The 20544-nt window shown below is 36.0% G+C and overlaps 2 protein-coding genes across 4 annotated transcripts in view; one reads left to right on the forward strand and one right to left on the reverse strand.

Moving 5' to 3' along the window:
* Nucleotides 1-541: 541 nt before the first annotated feature.
* gabra6b (gamma-aminobutyric acid type A receptor subunit alpha6b) lies at nt 542-13964 on the reverse strand. Its single transcript, XM_088932622.1, has 9 exons — nt 13772-13964; nt 13423-13541; nt 12839-12906; nt 11749-11969; nt 11002-11084; nt 10728-10871; nt 9778-9930; nt 4180-4427; nt 542-2663 (listed from the first exon to the last, which is right to left on the reverse strand). Exons 1-9 carry the CDS (start codon nt 13855-13857, stop codon nt 2394-2396), a joined length of 1392 nt encoding a protein of 463 aa, XP_088788748.1. The 5' UTR covers nt 13858-13964; the 3' UTR covers nt 542-2393.
* A 5886-nt stretch (nt 13965-19850) lies between these two features.
* The window catches only part of LOC148821020 (gamma-aminobutyric acid receptor subunit beta-2), an 86150-nt gene continuing 85456 nt past the window's right edge, over nt 19851-20544 (forward strand). For 2 of the 3 annotated variants that reach the window (XM_088931732.1, XM_088931733.1), the window contains exon 1: nt 19851-20513. In XM_088931732.1, the coding sequence (XP_088787858.1) occupies nt 20431-20513 (83 nt within the window). In that variant the 5' untranslated portion in view covers nt 19851-20430. The remainder of the gene's footprint in view (nt 20514-20544) is intronic. The other variant, XM_088931734.1, reaches the window with a different exon arrangement.

The raw sequence follows: 20544 nt of genomic DNA on the forward strand, positions 1-20544 counted from the left end.
TATTTATATGTAGAAGATCAGAGATAGGCAAGATTAGGATATAATGTCTTGAATGTCTCTTATTAAAAAATTAGACTTAATTTTAAGGCTGAATCTACAGTATGCTACAAATAAAATATATTATTTTCTTATGTACTAGTTTTACTGGGAGTTAAAATGACCCATCCTGTTGATAAATCTAATAGATTTGGTGGTATTGTCCTTTGTGACAGTCATATGAGTGATTTGAACTGCTTATGTGGAAGCATGACTATGGGATCTTTAGAAATTAATTAAAGGGGTTACACTTTATAAACTTTAAAGTAATTATGGCTCTACAGCAAGCATTCTTTCATATCACTTAACATTCACTTTAGAGCTTTTGCTGGAGGATTTTATCATATTTAGAATCTAAAAAAACAGTACCACTTATTAAGGACGTGGTGCAACACTGCAGGTAATGCATATGTCTAGACTTGTAATGACTCTTCTTTGGTTACTATGCATTCTTCAAATAACTAAGTACACACAGTATCTTTCAGCTAAATATAGAGTAGTATGATTTTTTTTCTTTTTTTGTCCTATGTTGCAGTTTGGAAGAATGGAGACATGAACCACAGTGCTATCGCTGAAATCCAATGTGGGTTTGCTCTATCTGGCCTACTTACAGTGACCCCACAATTCAAATCCAAGTCAATTCAAGTCAATTTCTCATTTCTCCATTTACTTGCTAAGTAGTAGGTGGCAGGAATACATATGAGCAGCTTAAGCTGATCTGCATGACAGCTTATTCTCTGGTGGATGAAGCCGATCTCTTCCTATGAATAAAATACATTGGGATCTTTTGGGATGAACAGCAATGTACTGTATGATTATTATTGTTGTTGTTGGTGGTGGTGGTGATGTTCTGTTGAGAATGATGATGATATAAACAATATGATTATGAAAATAAATATTAAATGAGACTCCTGTGTTCTACAGTAGGATCATCTGCCTGTGCAAATGTCAATATCAGTTGGAACAGAAAACATACCCTCCTCTACACAAGAGTGTGACTTCCATATACCAGATACTACCAGATGATCAATAATGTGATAAGATACTGCAAATGCACCCATAAAATATAAACAATTATTCCATTATAGTATGCTCTGTGGGAATTTGACCATACGGGCAACAATAATAGGTCAGAGTTTGCCATATTGCCAAATTTATTGAGTATGTACTGTATGGTAGTAGGTGTGTTCATGGTGAAGTTCTTTCAAATTTCATTAGACATAAGATTACCTCATACCATCTGAAGGCATTGAAACAAGCTAATAAAAATTTAGGGTGGTAAAAAACCATGTACTATCAAAGACAAGTGATTAAATAATTAACCTTCTGTTCATATGTAATAAAAAGCATTGTCTTGAATCATAATTACATCAATAAATGAAAACTATCTATCTTGGTTAGATATGTTTTGTGTTGCAGTGTATTTTATCATCAATTTACAGATCTTTTTTTAGTGTACCTCTTAATAGAGTTACAAAAATATAGTTACAAATAGCATCATATAATTAATTAGGCCAAAACTACTTGTGGTTAGTGACAATTCCACAACTGATGGTCTCCTAGGCACTCTCTTGGAGTCAAAATATATCTTTTTCAGGCTAAACAGGCAGGTCTATGAATTTAATGTAGTAATTCTTCATTCATTAAATAACTTTCTAAATGCTTTATCAAATTCACTATCATGGGGGAGCCGGAGTCAATCCTGCCAAGCAATAGCCACAAGGCAGAGCACACCATGGACGGGACACCAGGAGAGAGACACACAGACACAAACACACACCAGGGACACCTTTCCCCAGAAGCCAATTAACCTGTCAGCATGTCTCTGGGCTATGGGAAGAAACCAAAGCACCCAGAAGAAACCCATACAAAATTCAGGCAGAAACAGTAGCACCCCAGGATTAAACCCAAGGCCCCAGTGCTGCGAGGCTAATAATGCTAACGACTACATTATCATGCTGCCCCACGGTAGTAATTAAAGAGATATAAAATGTTCTTTCCCTACAGTGTATTTGGTGTTGATAAATGTTCATTGCTATATCATGTTGTTTTTATTCACTGAGGTTGTATTTTAGTATAATTCAGCAGCAGTCAAGTTGACCAGTTCTTCAAATCTCCTTGTAAAACAGCTGATGTCCAGACATTTATTCTTAAGATTGACAGATATTTAAACATTTAGAATTGCCACTTACTTTACAAACAGCTTAGTAACAGTGCAAAAGAAGTTGCAACATAATGTAGAATTCAGAATCGATCCAAATCGTTTTCATCACACACATATTCAGTACTGTATATCAAACAATTCCAAACAATTCATATAAACATACAAAAAAGCAAATATACAAATCACAATACCTTCAAGAGTGAGTTGATAGCTCCATGGTATCCTTTGACAGATAGACAATCCAGTACACAAGGTTGAATGCACCAAATGACAAAGGGAAAAGTATACGGGCATATTTGTCTATTTTGCTTGTCCCAGTAAGTTGGATATTTGCAGGAATGGCAGATCCTTGCTGCAGGAATTGTGGCTGTGGTGGGGGTGTATAGCTTTCTTCAATCGGCGGTTCGTTACGGGAAACCACAGAGTTCAATCTCTTCTTTAGGTTGCTATTGGAATCCGAGTGCTGCTCCAGTTCATGAAAATACAAATTAAAAAAACACGGGATCAATTTTTGATTTTCTCCAAGTGTCACAAAATGAGCAAACAATTATCATTTTGTTAACAGGAACCCTCTATGCTTTTTTTTTTAATTTGGCCAGTAAAAACAGCTGATTATTTTAAATAAATAATATAGAAAGAACAGCAATAGGCTCATTGCTTGAACAGTGTTTAGGCTCTGATAAGAGAAGACTTTGATTTTGAGATATGATCAGGGTGACACTAATGCCATTGTGACCATTAATGTGAAACCAATGATCTATTTGTTTGTTGATTTGCAATATGCATTAAAAAAATCAATGACTATTGTTATACATGATCTTTTCTCTCATTAAATTGTTTTACTTATTTAAAACAAGCTCCTCCTAGCTCCTCTGAGCCTGGATTTTACTTATGTTCTATATTAATGAGCTTGTTTTGCTTTAAGAAAATTTTGAACAGCTTTGTGTGTATTACAGAGACGAGTGGGGAGTATGAAGGGGAGGGGGGGGGGATTTTTGAATAGCTTCCATGACATACAAGGTTGTAACTGCAAATGTCAGATGCCTATCGCTGTGCACTACCCGTTGTGGTGTAAGATCATGCTGGGAGGAACTGCTGCTTAGTGTTTTAATACTGTGCTATTTTTGAAACGGCAATGACTATGAGTTTATGTAGGATAGCTCCCAAAAGGCTTGATATTTTTCCACTACCTGTGACAAATTAACATCATTTATTGCTAAACAATATTTTGTCAACTTCATGTAATTGAACAAAGGAGTGATCAGTTTTCATTTCAAATACAGAGCTTCTGCCAAGTGTACTGTATGCACTCGCAGTCTTTTGAGATCCACCACTTCAAAATTTCAATATGTATTTTGACAGTCCTCACTGCTCAGTTCCTGTTTTGGGCTTTCTGAGCACTTAGAAACAAACGCATGGCAAAGGCTCTCTGTCTTTCTTCAAAATTCCCAAAGATGATGTCTGTCTCCAAACCTGTTCTTGTTAGGTAAAAACAATGGTTACTAATTTCTTGTATTTAACCTTCCTTTTTTAAGCAACTGAAAATTGGGTGATATTTAAAAATCGTGTAAAGCAATATAAATTGTTAAAACACACGTGAAATCAATATATGTGCATAATACAGAGCAACCCTATGATTTGTATTCCACTTGGTTAGTGTACAGAGGACACAAATTGTTCTTTTCAGTACTTTTACTTGCATACAGTACAGTATGTACACCTAAAAAGCATACAGACTCTAAAACCTTAAAAAAGGTTACGTTGACACAAGCGCCTCCAAATACATGAAGCTATCCAATGGTAATGCCTGAACACTGCTCCAACATCGAAGAATGCACCTTGTGCATTTAAATTGATTTCATGTACTTATGTAATCTGCTGCAGTACCACAAAAGTAACTGCAATATCAGTTCCACACTAAGCCACTTTGGCTGCCTGCTCTTGTCTTGTATCCTATTACCAAAGGGAAAGAAAATTACCGACACAATCTCCTCCTCGCTCGTTGCAGCTGCAGCCTCTAATGCTGCTGCCTTGGCCACCTTTCGCAGTGCTCTCTGAGCCTGGATGTTGGTAAAGTAGTTGACAGCCGCAAACTCAATGAGCGCAGAAAAGACAAAGGCAAAGCATACTGCTATGAACCAGTCCATGGCAGTGGCGTAGGACACTTTCGGCAGGGAGTGTCGAGCACTGATGCTGAGGGTGGTCATGGTAAGGACAGTGGTGATACCTTGAAATATAGATGAAAAACGACATTAGAAGCCTGAATGAAACAAGCAAATCAAAGTGGAGAGGCTATTTGCTCCAGGCTTAGATGGACATATCACCTACTTTCTCTTCCCTATCAGTTACTTAATATACTGTATATACTGTAAATCAATGTCATGCATATATGAAACATCAAACATATAAAGAAATGGTTACTTGCAACCCATGTCAGTATTATTTTCAGAAATTCCCTTGCTACCCATTTCAGTTACAAGTTTCACCCTTATTGTTGACCCAAATATGACTTGCCTGATTTGGTTTATCTTTAGTATCTTTAGCCAGTACATCAAAAGATGATTGAATGTAACGCAAAAATAACTGAAAATATGTGAATCTGAAAAACAGATAAATAGCCAGTTCAGACCACTGCCAGTAACATATTTATTACACAATATGTATAGTGTAAATTATATGAGCTTCTACCCATTTTTGTGCCTGTAATGAAGTCAAAAAATGATTCACAAATATTTGTATAGTTGCTGTCACTTAATGTATTATTCACTTTTCATTTTCATGAAGCATAACAGGTTCTAAACATATGTAATGACATGGGTTTCAAGAAAACCTTAAAATCAAAGAGCTTATTTGGATATTAGTATTTGAACTTACATATTACACATTTACATACTGTATCTACTGCATTTGTGTCCACAAATCTTGACAAGCACCTTGTTTTCATTCCCTTTATGTAGGGAACTTTTGCCTCTTTCTTAATGCTTATATATATTAAGTTTATAAGCAAAGCACTGATACTTCTTATAAGGGGTCTTCATTCTCATTCTCATTCACAACACCCTTCCTACAACCTACTATACACTGCCAGCAGCCATATCACCCTGCAACTCACAAATGGCAGCCCACTGAAGCTAAGCAGGTGTGAGCCTGGTTAGTACCTGGATGGGAGACCTCCTGGGAAAAACTAAGGTTGCTGCTGGAAGAGGTGTTAGTTGGGCCACTAGGGGGCGCTCACCCTGCGGTCCATGTGGGTTCTAATGCCCCAGTATAGTGACGGGGACACTATACTGTAAATAGGCACCGTCCTTCGGATGAGATGTAAAACTGAGGTCCTGACTCTCTGTGGTCATTAAAAATACCAGGGCGTTTCTCGAAAAGAGTAGGGGTGTAACCCCGGTGTCCTGGCCAAATTTCCCATTGGCCCTTACCAATCATGGCCTTCTAATAATCCCCCTCTATGAATTGGCTTCATCACTCTGCTCTCCTCCCCATGTGTGGTGAGCGTTCTGGCGCACTATGGCTGCCGTCGCATCATCCAAGTGGATGCTGCACATTGGTGGTGGTGGAGGGGAGTCCCCATTACCTGTAAAGCGCTTTGAGTGGAGTGTTCAGAAAAGTGCTATATAAGTGTAAGCAATTATTAATTATTATTATTTATTTACACTTTATTTCCAGATCACATTGAGATTTTTTGGGCAAATATCTATGGTGGAATACTGAAAAATTAAAAAAGATTCTGTACATTTTCTAGATACTCTGTTAGATGGAGTTATATTACTGTTATTGAAAAAGTGCTTCCTCCAGTTACTGAACACAAATGCATCTTAAAATCACAACTGATTTACTGTACGACTCCTACACCATACAGTAGAATGACACAGATACTGTATGGGAGGCTTTCATACCAGCTACAGTTCTTGCAGGAACAGACTCTTTGTTGATCCAGAACACAACTTGGGACAGAACGACAGTCATGAAGCATGGAATGTATGTTTGAATGAGGTAGTAGCCTAGTTTTCTTTCAAGATGAAAATAGACCACTTGCAATGCATATTCACCTGAAATGAATACATGATGGACAATAATGATGGTCAGTGGAACAAAATGAAATAATAAAGGTTTACATGTAACAAGAGTTTAATGAAATCAATAGTATGTGATAGAGGCACTATTTTACTGCAAAATGTAATGTGCAAGATGTGCCTTATATACCAGAAGTGTAACAGAATTGTTTATAAAAGATGTACAATCCTGCATATGTTATTTAATAGAATCAGTAGTAATGAGACCAAACTCAACCGATTACGTTAAATAAAGGTGTTGTGCATTTCTTCAATTTGTTTAAAAAAACAGCTGTACTCTATAGCCTATGAAATTAAATTTTCTTCCTGATATGTGGTACTATAAATTGTATATGTGTATATGTTTGTATGGGAGAGATCCTGCAATTTTAAATATTAATTGGCTGGATTTACTAAATCACATTTAAGGAGGGAGAGCTAACTGTTACATAAGTAACAACAAGAGCTGTTCTCATTCCATATTTCAGGGGTGTACTCAATCTTCTTAATGCCCCAGTAGCAAAAGCTATTGTAATGTCAATATAATCTGCATACAATTCACAAAAGCAAAACATAAAAAACAAGCAAAGAAATACACCCATCTGATTTTTCTTTGCATCTACAGTAAAAATAGATACTTTGATCAGAGTGATTTCACTACTTAAGGTAAAACCAAAAAGTGCTTGTTTTTACAAAACAAAGCAAATTTGTTTTTAATATATTTACCAATTAGGAAACTAAAACTTGAGTAAGATCACTTCCAAGCAAGTCAAAATAAAAGAGGTTCATTCAGCCTTTGTATCATACAGTCTGAGGAAAATAGGTTTTTGTGCCACTCCAGGGGAATGTCTCTCTAATGTTCTCGTTAATTAGACATTCACATAGTTTATTTCCAAGAAGAAAGAAATGGAATGTGTTAGTTTTTGACAAAAGTCACCATTTTTTCAAATAAAGGCTTATGGGACTATACATGCTTATGTTGATAAATGCTTAGTGCTGAGAAAATACTTCTGCTTTTGATCCATGTAATATGGAATTCATCTCAAGTTGTTTGCCAGACCTTGGCAGAGATGTCTAAGTTTTTGTAGTTATGGGGTATGGAGTATCTATGAGGTGCCGTTTAGGCCATTATTCAAACTTTACCTCTCATACACACACAAATTGCTCTCACATACACACAAAATGCTTTCTCACACACACAAAAATTGCTCTCACACTCTCCATTTTACCTCTCACATTCATATAAAATGCTCTCAAATTCACTAGTTTTATCTCTCACATACACAGAAAACGCTCTCACATTCACTAGTTATTTTGTGTATATGTAAGAGCATTTTGTGTGTGCATGAGAGGTAAAGTTTGAATAATGGCCTAAATGACACCTCGTAAGTATCACAGCTTGTTGACTGCAAAGAAACAGTTGCCCACTTTCAAAAACTGAACACTTCGACAAATAGCACAATAAATTTAATGGATGGTAGTGAATCAAAGTAGTGCATTACAATAATGTAAAGAAAGTCTGTACAAGTCTGCGGCACCCAGCCCAATCACTAGACACATTTCTCAGTGAATGTGTGACTATCCTCGACTAATTCCTGGGAAAAGCACCCAGGTAAACTAAAATTCTTCAAACTCCGTAAAAAATAATTCAGGTTGTGTGCAAAGAAGGGGTTGTGATCCTGCAGGTTAGGTGTGCTGGCCAAAACCTAAAGTTTGAGCACCGAATAAGGCAAAGACTAACACCACAAAATGTTGACCCTATCACGCACCCTAACCCCACATGTTCTACTTACATACAGTATACTGTATACTGTTTACATTCTTTGCAAAAGCTTTACTCATTCCAAGGCAGTTTCTCATAATATTTAAAAAAATATGTAGCCATCTAAATATTTTGATACAAAATGTCGGCACCTTGCAGTCTGTGCTTTGTATCCATTGCGTAAGTTTACTATAGTTATTTCCCTGTATCTCAAGAACCTGTGAGTTCCCAAAAGACCATATAATACATCATGACTGTGTTCACTAAATCGCCTGCTCCTTTTAATAGTGCCACAAGTCTCATGGCATCACTGTGTTGTTTGAGGTAAAAAGCAAGGCACAAATCAGTCTCAATCAGTTAAGCTCCTGTACTTAAAGCTTCTAGAATATCTTATTACACAGAGGTCACCTGTCTTTTAGAACTTTACAACAAGCAGTTGTGATTTAATGAGTTGAGTAATGGTTCCTGCTCTAATTTTTTTAAACATATTTTGTTTGTTATAATTATTATAATTTTAATGGCTCTTTACATAATAAGCTTGGATGTATAATTTGCACCAGATATTAACCTAGCAATAGCTATTCACTTTTAAACTTTCAAAAACTTGAAATGGGAAATTAAATCTTTAATCTATTTAGTATTAGAAATGCCTGCATGTTATATAAGATCTCCTCAAGGACATGAGAGATTTGTGGAACTGAAATATCATCTAAACAACATTTTATTTTTATTAGAAATTAACCCAGCAGGACATACAAAGTTAATGAGTTTCTGAAAATGTACATTCCAAAAGTAGCAAACTTAAATCCATGCAAATGATTTATATCTGCCTTAATTTCAGTCCAGTCTAAATTCTGAAGGACTTGTAAGAGAATCGTAATCTGCACAGACCAGCCTTCTCACTCACATGAGTAAAATCAAACAGAGCAAATTAAAATCTAAATTGAAAGGATCAGAATCAAACTAAGAAAAAGAACTCCCTGTTCCTAAGGCAAAAATCAAACCCCTATGTCATGCAGTAGTCTAAGTCATGTAAGCTGATCCTGCAAAAAAAACTTGAAAGTTCAACAAATTTGAAATAGTATCCTAAAACAAGCCTTTACAACTCATCCTTTTTACCAGCAATTACAACCTGTTCTTATAGCATGCTATTAAAGCATTAAAAATCACACAAATGAAATCATGGATGGATGGATGCCCGTTATGCCTTCTGGCATGTAGGGGCAGCAACATCTTGTTGCTGTTTCCGTAACATTTGTCTTTTTTCCGGGACAGGGCTGTTAGCTTTGTGCCCAATCTCCAACATGGAGGACCTGGCACCCAACGTGGGACACAAACCCACTACCCTGAGAGTATGAGTCTCATGCTCTACCAACAGAGCTAGGCAGGGCCCTCAAATGAAATCATAAAGATATAAAAATATATTTTTTAAATTTTATATCAAATTAATTTTTTTTCTAATTTTACATATCCTCCTATGTTTATCAACATACTCCTGTGCTGTTTCATATTGAAGCAACATGGAAAAAAAACTTTATTTAAGAATGAATTTCATATAAGGTTGTTTATTTATCAGTAAATCCAACCTCAAGATTAAAGTCTTTGTGTAAGATTGAAGTGTTTGTGTTTGTCATTTCAGTCTTTTGCTGAAATGAGGAATGATAACAATCAGATATATTTTCTAACCCTGTTACATGTAAACACTGTTGATGTGGCTATATAGTGGACATTTAATGTAACATCCCAGAGCCTACCAAATACAGTTCTAGCAGGAACTGACTCCTTATTGATCCAAAAGGACACCTGAGAAAGTATGACTGTCATTATGCACGGAATGTATGTCTGAATCATGAAGTATCCCATCTTCCTTTGCAGGTAGAAGTAAACTGTCATAACTATGTATTCACCTGTCAGAAAACAAATGGATTTTTGGCATAAACAATATTGGGGTTGCACAGTTTTAGAACAGCAGTACTTCAAAACACTTCTGATCTTAATCAAACTAAAATAAAACTGTCTTTTTCTTTACTTAAAATTTAAAAGTTGAGCTTTTTTTGGACTTCTCTCTGGGTTCTCTGGAACAGATAAACAGGATTGAAATCTACACCCTTTCATCTGCACTTTCAGAGTTTACATATTCTAGTACACTATGCAACCATTTTGAGTGACTGCTCTATTAGGTAACCACTGGACAGACACAAATGCTTAGTTAATTCCACGGTTTAAGAGAGCAACCAGAATATTGGCCCATGCTTTTCCTAAAGAAAAACCTAATTTCAATATATCAAAAACATTACCATCATTGCCATGTCTAAAAAATAATGAATATGTTTTTAATTGCACAATAATATTTAATCACTCTACCCATCTGGAAAATTTGAAACAACAAGAAACCGACATTTTCAATTCTAACCTTATACATATAAACCACCTTACATTTTGCTAAGAGTTACAGCACACTATTAAAAAGTTGAGCAAGGTCAATTAAAATCAAAATCATTTACAATACTCTGCTATAAATATTGGTAGTGTCATTCTTTCAGTCTCTTGATCATATTGCTGGTTAGCTTTAACATCTACGTGTGTTCAGGGGAAAAATAAATACTTCTATTTCAACCTGCACATAGAAATCAAACTCCACTTTATAATAAAAACATACAAGTCTACTTGGTAGTCATTCAACTGAAATAAATATGCTCCTTACCTGTGTTTGATTTTAGTGTTTCGCTTGACACAGTCTGTCCTATTAGATCATACTGAAGTAAACTTGATGACTCTTCTGGGACTTCTACTGAGTACAATGGTCCCTTCTTCCATGTATAAATGATTTCACTTTTGGGATAGGCATCTATATTGCAAGCAAATAAGACATTGTAATAACTATTATTTAAATATATCTATCACATACTGTACACTCTAAAACTACACCCACTTTTCCAGAAAAAAAGAAAAATGTAAATATATTAAATAATACTTACAGCTACCAAACTTCAAAGGACATGCATGACCATCCATTGGAAAGTTCATTAATCTCATGGGACATTCTGCATTGATGGTTAGTCTGAAATGTATTAACATACACCAAGGATAAGGTTCATATACTTTACAGTACCAAAAAGTTAAAATACACATTACAGATCACACAAAAATATTACAGGAGGAATAACATTATCCAAGAATTAAATGTACTGAAAAATGTTTATTGCGTGTTTTAGTCAAAGTACATTTTGCTTAACCTGCTTGTCTGAGGGTCACAGGGCAAGGAGGCTGGGACACCCTGCAGAGTGAGAAGTGAACCAAGAGAGAGCTGTATAGGTGGGGTGGAGGTGAGAATCAAAAGATGAATGTGAAGGAGAGAAGAGGCTAACGTATAGTATTAGAGTTTTTTTAAATACAGGAAGTTACATCAGGAATGATTACGATTTAGGCCATCTGAGGCCATCTGAACTTTCCTGCTGTTATCCTTCCAGAACCTCCATTACACATACAATTGTAGTACTGTAAGATAGAAACATGTGATAGAAACCTAAGACAGAATTGTGAGCATAATTCTGCTAATGATTAAAACCTACAAAATAACACTAAACCCCTTCAAGAAAACAGTGAGGTAATCCTAAATGATTCATATTTTCAAGATGTTGTGCAGTAGGGGATCTGGATATTCTGTAACAAAATATTTAATCTCAGAATTTTATATTTTGGACATATTAATGTTTTGGACATACCTCATTGTATATAGCACTGTCCCATTCTGCATGATCCTGAAAAGCTTGTTAGGGGTGGTCATGTTGTGAGAGATGGACTTCTTGCCATTTCTGAAGAAGGTGTCAGGAGTCCAGATCTTACTAACCATTAGATTGTTGAGTCTAAGAATTTCAATGGGCCCATCAAACTTCAATCTCTCATCAATCCATGTCTGCCTAAAGAATACGTCCATTGTATATTCCTAGAGGGAACAAATGGGCAATGTTGTCACCCCAACTTTAATCATTGTCCAATCATACAAGCATTTTTAAATTAATAAATATTTAATTGCCACAGCGCTCACAAGGAAAAAATAATTGAAGATGGATGGATTAATGGGTTTCAAGGTAATCAGTGCCTAAATGCACTGCAGAATAAATCTAATAATTTTAATGTATGCCCTTTTATTTTAGGTTTTATTAGGATTTTTGCTTTCTATAGCCATTAGAAAGTTATAATAAGAAAATATATTTATACAGATAAAATATGAACACCATAATAAACTTTGGTCAGATTAAATGCATAAATGTATGGTTTTAAATGCCCCTTCAGAATTCAGTGAAATCACACAAAATCTAAAACTGTATTAATTAATGTGAAAGCTTAATACTGTATGTCTGGAAATTTGTACTTCTGGTTGATTCAAAAGTGAATGATTGAAAAGCGTATTTACACTACGATACACATGCAGTACTGAAAATACATCTGTAGCTGCACATAGGAATCTTATATTTTTCACATGGTGGTTCAAATAGATTTAGATGCAGTGAAAACAGTGTAGTTTGCACCAAAGATAAGACATCCAGCTACAGTATGTCCTTCACTGGAAGGGATTGTCAAACAGATTAAACTTCCTAATCTGCTTTAATAACATTCTGCCCAAACACCAGAATAATGAAGGCAGTACGAACATGACTTGAGGCAGTGGACATGTTAAAGCTCAGAGCTCTTAGCAATTCTAATAGCTTGTCTCTAGGAACATGAACATAAAACACACAATATTATTAACATGAATGAACAATTTGTTTTCACAAAACTGAACTCTATAGATAAGACAATAATACAGCTTACCATCTCAACATCTGAAACTGGGCCAAAACTGGTAACAAAGATGTCTGTTTTGACTTCAGTAACAGGACCTTAAAAAGATTTATTGTATTTATAGTAGTCTTTAATATTGCTGGCATCAAATCCCGAGCGAAATTAATTACAATGCAGTAACTATGAAAAGGGTAAAAACTTTCTACTTTGAGTCAACAAAGCTGTGGTTCTAAAGTACAATAATTTACAATAATCCTGTTAAATTAAGACACTATACTGTGTTAGGTTTCTTTGCACTGCAATTATCAGAATAATTAAACTCTTTTTATTGGTTGGCCTGCACTGTGTACTGCTTAATTGGTCAGTGCATAATTTAATTGCTCAGACATGAGAAGCACTCTAGGGCAAAAATGTATGACAGAGACATTAATCAGATCGGCAACACTTCACAGAGACGAAGAAACTGTTTCCAGGGTCTCCAGTTTTCCCAAGGTTCTGCCATGGCCTTCGTGCAAAACAAACATTTGAGGCACACTTCAAAATATTTGTCGGAAAGTTCATACAACTGCACTGAACACCTGTTATTAACACACCCAAAGAAACGTCCGCAATACCTCCAAATCCAGGTCGTAGTCGGTTATCGTAGCCATCCAGCAGCCTGTCCAAAATACGTGTGATGTTTTCTGAAAAGATGCTCACTTCTGTTGGCTGGGTTCCCCACGCCACGCCAACACTGGGATGTAAATAGATTTTAATCGATTTTGTTCTCAAGCACGTTTGCTTCTCAAACTCAGAAAGTTAACTTGCCAGAAATATATATTTATCTGTATGCTATATTAATATAAAAGAAAATCGTTATATTAAAACATGGTATAAGCAAACGATGACACCAAATAAACATTAGTTTCCCCTTTTTTATTCTGGTGACACGACAGAATTACACTTTATCAAGAAAACACTTACCAAGCCAAGAGAAAGCGAGTTATCGAAAAAGCCATGCCTCTGGCGCACAAGACCAAAAAGCCCTTGTCAACTGTAATAATTTGCATATCCCATATTTTAATTCTTCTAAAATTTTGATCCTAAGCTTCAATGTGAATCGGGATGCTTTACTCCCCGTCCTCAGCGACTTCACTTGTGCGTTTGTGCCTGATCTGACTGGCTCAGTAGGAAAACTAGAGTTTTAAGAGACGGAGAAGCACGGACGGAGAGCATTGACAATAATCGAATAAGGCATTATGGGAGATTAAAAGGAAGAAATCCACTGATAGTTTTGGCAGGGAATTAGCAGGGACCCGTTAGGAGATTTGGAAAAAGCTCAAATGTCCTGCTGTTGGAGATTACGCCAGCTATGACTCCAATTTCTCTGAGAGAGAGCATTCTACAGATGTTAAATCATTATAAAGTTTAAAAGCTCCATATAATTCTGAAAGACCTGAGGTATTTCCATTTGCTTTATTTTTTTATTAAGCGAAACAATATTTACTTATATCGTCTCTTACTCAGTTAAGCCTAGATGTATCTACGTACTTTACACCATATAGTACAAATCTGTTTTTTAATCATGACTAAGATTATTGTTGTTACTACTTCAGCTGCTGTGACCAGTATTGAACAACTGTTCTAGTGCCAACAATGATAGCCTGCACTTACCAGGAATCATTCAGACCTAATTCGGAAGTCGATTAGCATCATTTCAGTTTCAGCACACAGCATACAGTATACTGCTTAAGCTTACATAAGTATATGACTCCTTTTACAGTACCCCCGCAGCACCAGTCAAAGTTGTGGGATGATACTGTATGTACAGTATAAATATCAATTAAATCTCACTACGAAAGGAAAACGTCACAGTCTATAAGCCACTGGCTTACTGTACTTACATGCGCATTATCCAGCCTTAAATAGGCCAGAAGAAGACGGGCAGAGTAAATGAGTTGGAGATTCAAGAAAGGAGAACCCTTACGTTATGAAAAAAAAAACTGGTATTACTGTACATGACTCCCATCTGTATAGCACTCTGGACCGTCTAATGACCGAAGTTACCCCAAACAATACTTCAATACTGGTGCCCTTTTATACATCTGAGTGACCTGGTGTGATCAGTACCCATACACAATAGTCTCCACCATCCCTCCAAAACCAGACCCAGAGCTTTATTATGCAAAAAGAGACGCCTTTTATAAGAGAAACTGAACTTTGTAAGAGAAATTGCAAGAAAGGTTGTTGGTGGTGTTAATGATGACAATATCCTTTTTACACAATAGAGTGCTGACCATAAAACTATGCATTAGTCTTTATAATATGTTCTGTAAAGAAGGAAGAAGGTGAGAAAAGGACCCAGGAAATGATACGATAAAATCCAAGGTATTTCTAAAGAAAACAACTAAAAGAGTAAACTATTTTTCACTTTTTTCTTTTTTTTCTATAAGAGGAAACTAGTCGTTTCCCAACAAATATTTAAGCTGCTGTTGATTTCAGTTATACCATTAGAACTGAAAATCCAATTGGAAAGTATAGATTGTGGTGTAATTTGGTGTAATTTACAGTACAGATAATTTGGTGCGACAGGGAGAGTCAAAAACTGCTTCGAATGTGCAATAAATGTTAAGCAAAGTAAGTGTTGTCGGGAGAGTTGAACCGACTTGCATAACATCTATAACATATTTAGAATTTAAGAAATTAGACGTCCAAGACAGATGTCGTGTCACAGAATTTCCAGAACATGTGCAGCTGCGATTGCTGACAGGTAAGGATATCCTGAATAGTTTATAGAAATCAAGTTTATTTGACCAAATTGTTGCTCATTGTATATTTATAGGTATTAAAATACAATGAAAGACTAATAGAGCCGGTGGAATTTCTCCGATGCTACCCAGTTTACTGTATTTTGGAGAGGGGATCATTGTGGTCTCGCCACAGAAAATAAACGTGTAACACGTTTTGAAAAGCTTAGGTTTTTTGCCAACCCATATACACTAACTCTATGATCACTATAATCTTAACACCGGAACAGAAGACAGATTACAATTGACCAAAAACTGTAATCAATTAAAAATCCAGTTAAGTCAATGAAGACGCACTTCATAGGAATATACTGGACGTCTCCAGACCCCTCAGTGAAGCCCTGTTCAAGAAAATGGTTAGACGTCCTTAAGGTTAAAGCAATAATAATACTGAAAGATTTAAGGACTGATTATATTGAATTTTCTTAACAGATATTCTCAGACTAAAATGCCAATATGTCTTCAGTCTGCTTCAGTAAAGCATTTACTGCTATGGGATTTAAATTCTGTGTCCGGTAGACTATGCAATGAAGGCTGATTATTCCCACGGTTTAAATATAAACGATTATTTTAGAGCTGTCTGGTCCTTTTTCATCTATCAGGGTAATTATGTAATCGTATCAGTACAGTACATCACTCTCATACAGTAATGTACTTTTGTTCACTTAGCAAATCAATCCACCCAAACAGAATTACAGTTACAACCATGTTAACATCATTGGGTTGGATCAATCATTTGTACTGTATTTCTATGACAACAATATATAAAGATGCTGTAGCGATTTACAGTACCATGAAACGTGACGTTACCGTGTACAGTAAATGCAGGGTTAATCTACACTATATGGATTAATCTAATGATTATTATGTGATCTATGAACTATTAAATTTTGACATAATGTACTGTATCCGGCTTGTTCATGTTAACGATGTGCTAATGCTTTATGACTAAGCTTTAAAGCAGAAGTCGGTTTTATCGAGCTTTGGCCAAAATATAAAACAATGTTTAACGCACCGGTGAATCTTATTGTACAGCGCTACTAGGCTTCCTGGAATTTACACATCAGTTAAAAAAGAAAAAAAAAAGATGAATCACATGTTTTAATCCTTGCGCATCCTCTACCCAGTCTACAATGTGCGCTGTTATACATGCTGCGTTCAAAACAGATGGTTTGAAATAGATAGGAGTCAATATTGTACGTCTTGTCCCTAATTCGAGCTTTTGAGGCATCCATAATGGAGTCTCTGAGGTACGGTGCTTAAATATAACATGCTAGTTTTAATACCATTGGCTGCCAAAGTAAAATGAATTGACATATCAAAGTGACACTCCAACACTGCATACAGTGGAAGACTGATACATCTAGTTTATACTGTATGCAGTTATATACTGTTCTAAATCAGATTAGCACTGGATCGACACCTTTTCTTTCCCTTGTAAAATTCGTAAAGGTTCATTAGAAGTGTACTTCAAGCTGTTTTTTTTTCTTGAAATAAGCTCATGCTTAAGGGTTTTGCAGTGAAGTCTGACAATATTCAGGCTTTGATACGAAGTCTTTTACAGATGAAGCCCATCTACTGTACCACACTAATTTAGACATTCGCCAGTCGAGGAATCAACTAGGTTCCTGGCGTCACTAAGCAGTTTGTATGTTGTAACTGATAGAGCTGCTGCATCAGTGCTTTAAGACCCTTTAAGACCCGATGCCTGAATATGGTAATTTCTGTGTGGAGTTTACACGTTCGCTCTGTGTTCACATGTTTTTTTTTACTGAGTGGGGTTTTCTCTTGCCTTTCAAAGACATATTTATGTTAATTGGAAACATAAACAATGTCTCTTAGAAATACTTAACTTTTAAGTTGCAATTGAAACATTTGATTCTTACATTCTTAGCTTGAGGGACTACAGTTCTTCAGGACAAAATATGCCAACCCAATAAAGTATTAGAATAATTATAATCTAACGCTCATTTATTAAGAAGCCAATGATATAGTGCTAAACAAATCCTGGAAGACACTCATACAGTATTGAAATGTATTTTATAACTCCTTATCTTTCTCTGTCTCCTCTGAGAACTAGACAAGTGCACAAGTCAGTGATTCTGTAGCCATTATGTGATCTGCTTTCTTCTTGGAATTTTTGCCAGACGTACTGTATTTGTCATTTTAAGTCCTCCTTGCCTTTCTTTACATCATTCTCTTGAGGTACAGTACTAACATAAGCTTTCTACAAATATTAACGTTATGAACTCAGACAGTGCCACGAAATTAGCAATTTATAACTAGATTCATTGTATTAAAACATTAATGTGAAATTCGAGACAATCAATTGGCATAATTGGTCGAAATTCTGATATTGTTATTAGAAGAGGAACACATCATTCATGCAAAAAAAATAAATATGTTTGGGAATTGGTTGATGGGGATTATCCTTTATGATTACTGGGCCCAAACTAGCACAAGGAAAAAATGTACTTCATTGAAAATGTCAAGTACACAATAAGCACGGGACATTTCGGAGTAAAGAATACCCCCCATCATCCCTCTTTCTAACAGAACCTTCTCGTGTAAAAATGACACTCACAGAGTAATTTAACATACAGGTACTGTACCTGTAGGAGAGTAAATCGTAGTGAATAACTCAATAGTTTTATAGAAGACTTAAGACCACATATTTCTTAGGAAAGAAATTAGCAGCTATGGTACATTCTTGTTCCAAGAATTGTTTTTATCAATAGATTCGCATTTCCTTCAAAATATGTTTTGATTTAAACTTTTCAAGCTAACGTTAGTAGCATTCGTCACATTCAAAATACACCTGAGTCATTATCAACACGCAAATGAATAACTGGGGTTTGCTAGTACCTTCACAGTAATGTTCAGGAATTTGTGTTTTTGTAGGACCAATTTGCCGACGTGGTAAGGCCAGATCTCTTAACCATATTTCTACTCAATGGTAAGTAACAATGCATAGATACTTTCCTTGTCAAGCTGCATTAAAGTCTTCTAGCTTAGTGTACTGAAGATTCATACCTACCAGGCAACGCTTCTGATTTAGATAGTAGTTGAGATACGGGGCTTTGTCTAATCTGTCAGAAAGCGATGTCAAGATTGTTTTAAACGTCTGTAGTTACACCTTTTAAATATTAGATTATTTAATTTAAGTTAATGAGATCGTCGAATGTGTTTCCTAAAAATCTCATACCGTAATCACATACTTGCTCTGGAAACCGGGATAACACAATTTCAATGTTTTTGATTCTGCGAGTGCGCATTCATGCAGCTACTTATGGTCCGGCAATTTGTAGGCAATTCAGCACCTCAGCGCTTCATGTAACGTACTGCCCCAAGGTCCGTGGTTTAAGTGTTAGGGAAGATGAAGAGCACATTGCACTTGTTCTGAATAGAATGACGGACACGTAGTGAAGTCATGCCTGTGCGTTCTTTTATAACATGTTTCTACTGTATCTCACTCACCAGTACACGGTGCGATAATGTGGATAAATTGTGTGTTATCATTGCTGTTTCACTGCCAGATGTAACCTATTAATCGTTTTTAGAGGAAGAAAAATAAAGCTTACTCGCTAATGATATAATACGCACAATTCTTACCTATTACCTTTCTCGCCCCTGTATCCCTGTATAATAGGCTACCTAAAACGTCCTCAAATCTCTGGAATCAGTAAATTAATCAATCAATAAAGCGATCAATGAACCAACCATTCAACGTGTATCACCCCGCTTTAGATGCAAGGACTGTCTGCCGAGGTCGAAGTAATAAGAGTTCGCTTAGATTTTAAAACGTTTGCTTGAAAAACACTGAGGCAGAGGAAAGAGCGCTGCATAAACAGTACAGTAGCTTCTGTCATCAAAGTGTAAGACGCAGTAACTGAAAATTGAACAAAAACCAGAGCAAGCTTGTTATTCATGATAGCCTGTATATTTACCACTAGCCAAAACAGGAAGGAACGGGAAGGAATAAAAACACGTTGTAGTTTGTTCTCCATTTGTATTGTAAGGAAGTGTTATGTAAAATAGCATGAAACGCAATTTGGAGTATCAAAACAAGGCTGTTAAGTCTAGTTTCTTGCAACTAGTCCTTCATTATTCTTTTTCCTGTGCACAGATATGTTATCTCAGTTCTTAGAATATCTGTAGCATGATTTGATTATTATGAAATTGTATCCCCTCTAAATCTTTGGGTGGTATAACCTTTGTGGGAGTTGGCTTGATAGCAGCTTGGGTTTCCGAATCATTATCACTGATTTTTTTTTTCCAGAAAATAAATCTGCACATTGAATGTTGAACAATTCGGATTAGCAACAGCCCATCTTCTTCAAAAGATTTAACAGCTTTGCCTCTTGAAGCATGGGTTTTAAGTAGAGGAGGTTTTACTAGTCACAACCTGCGGGCGTTCGATTAATTTCAACGTTCTGGGTAAAGTAAAGACAACTTGTACATTTTGTACCCCCATTATTCACTTCTGAAATTATATAGATATGAAACGCGGTTGTTGTTTCGTCGCGTGTGATTTTAAATGATAATAATATACACGAATATACCCATGCTTTGAAAACACTATAACTGGGATTCAGCGGATGCCTTTTTACAGCAGTATTTTTTACCTCTTTTGACAATCTTGGTTTATTCTTCGCTTTCCCCTTTAAATTTTTTTTCCCTCTGCTAGGGAAATTGCTCTACCACCAGCATCAGCAGCCGCTGCTCCTTGATGTTGTGGTAGAGTGTGCGCATGCGCCCCACATTGGAATTACTGCACTGGCCAGAATAAGTTGGATCTCGTCTGTCTTCACTGAAATCCAAAATCATATCAAAACTATGGCGATGCTGAGAATCAGGAAAAGGAGCTACTTTGGGGTTTGGACATTTCCTTTAATAGTGGCAGTGGTCTGTGCGCAGAGGTAAGTCATCACCTCTGTTCCTTACTTTGTA

This window comes from Atractosteus spatula, chromosome 14, assembly GCF_055471065.1.
Source record: "Atractosteus spatula isolate fAtrSpa1 chromosome 14, fAtrSpa1.hap1, whole genome shotgun sequence".
Lineage (NCBI taxonomy): Eukaryota > Metazoa > Chordata > Actinopteri > Semionotiformes > Lepisosteidae > Atractosteus > Atractosteus spatula.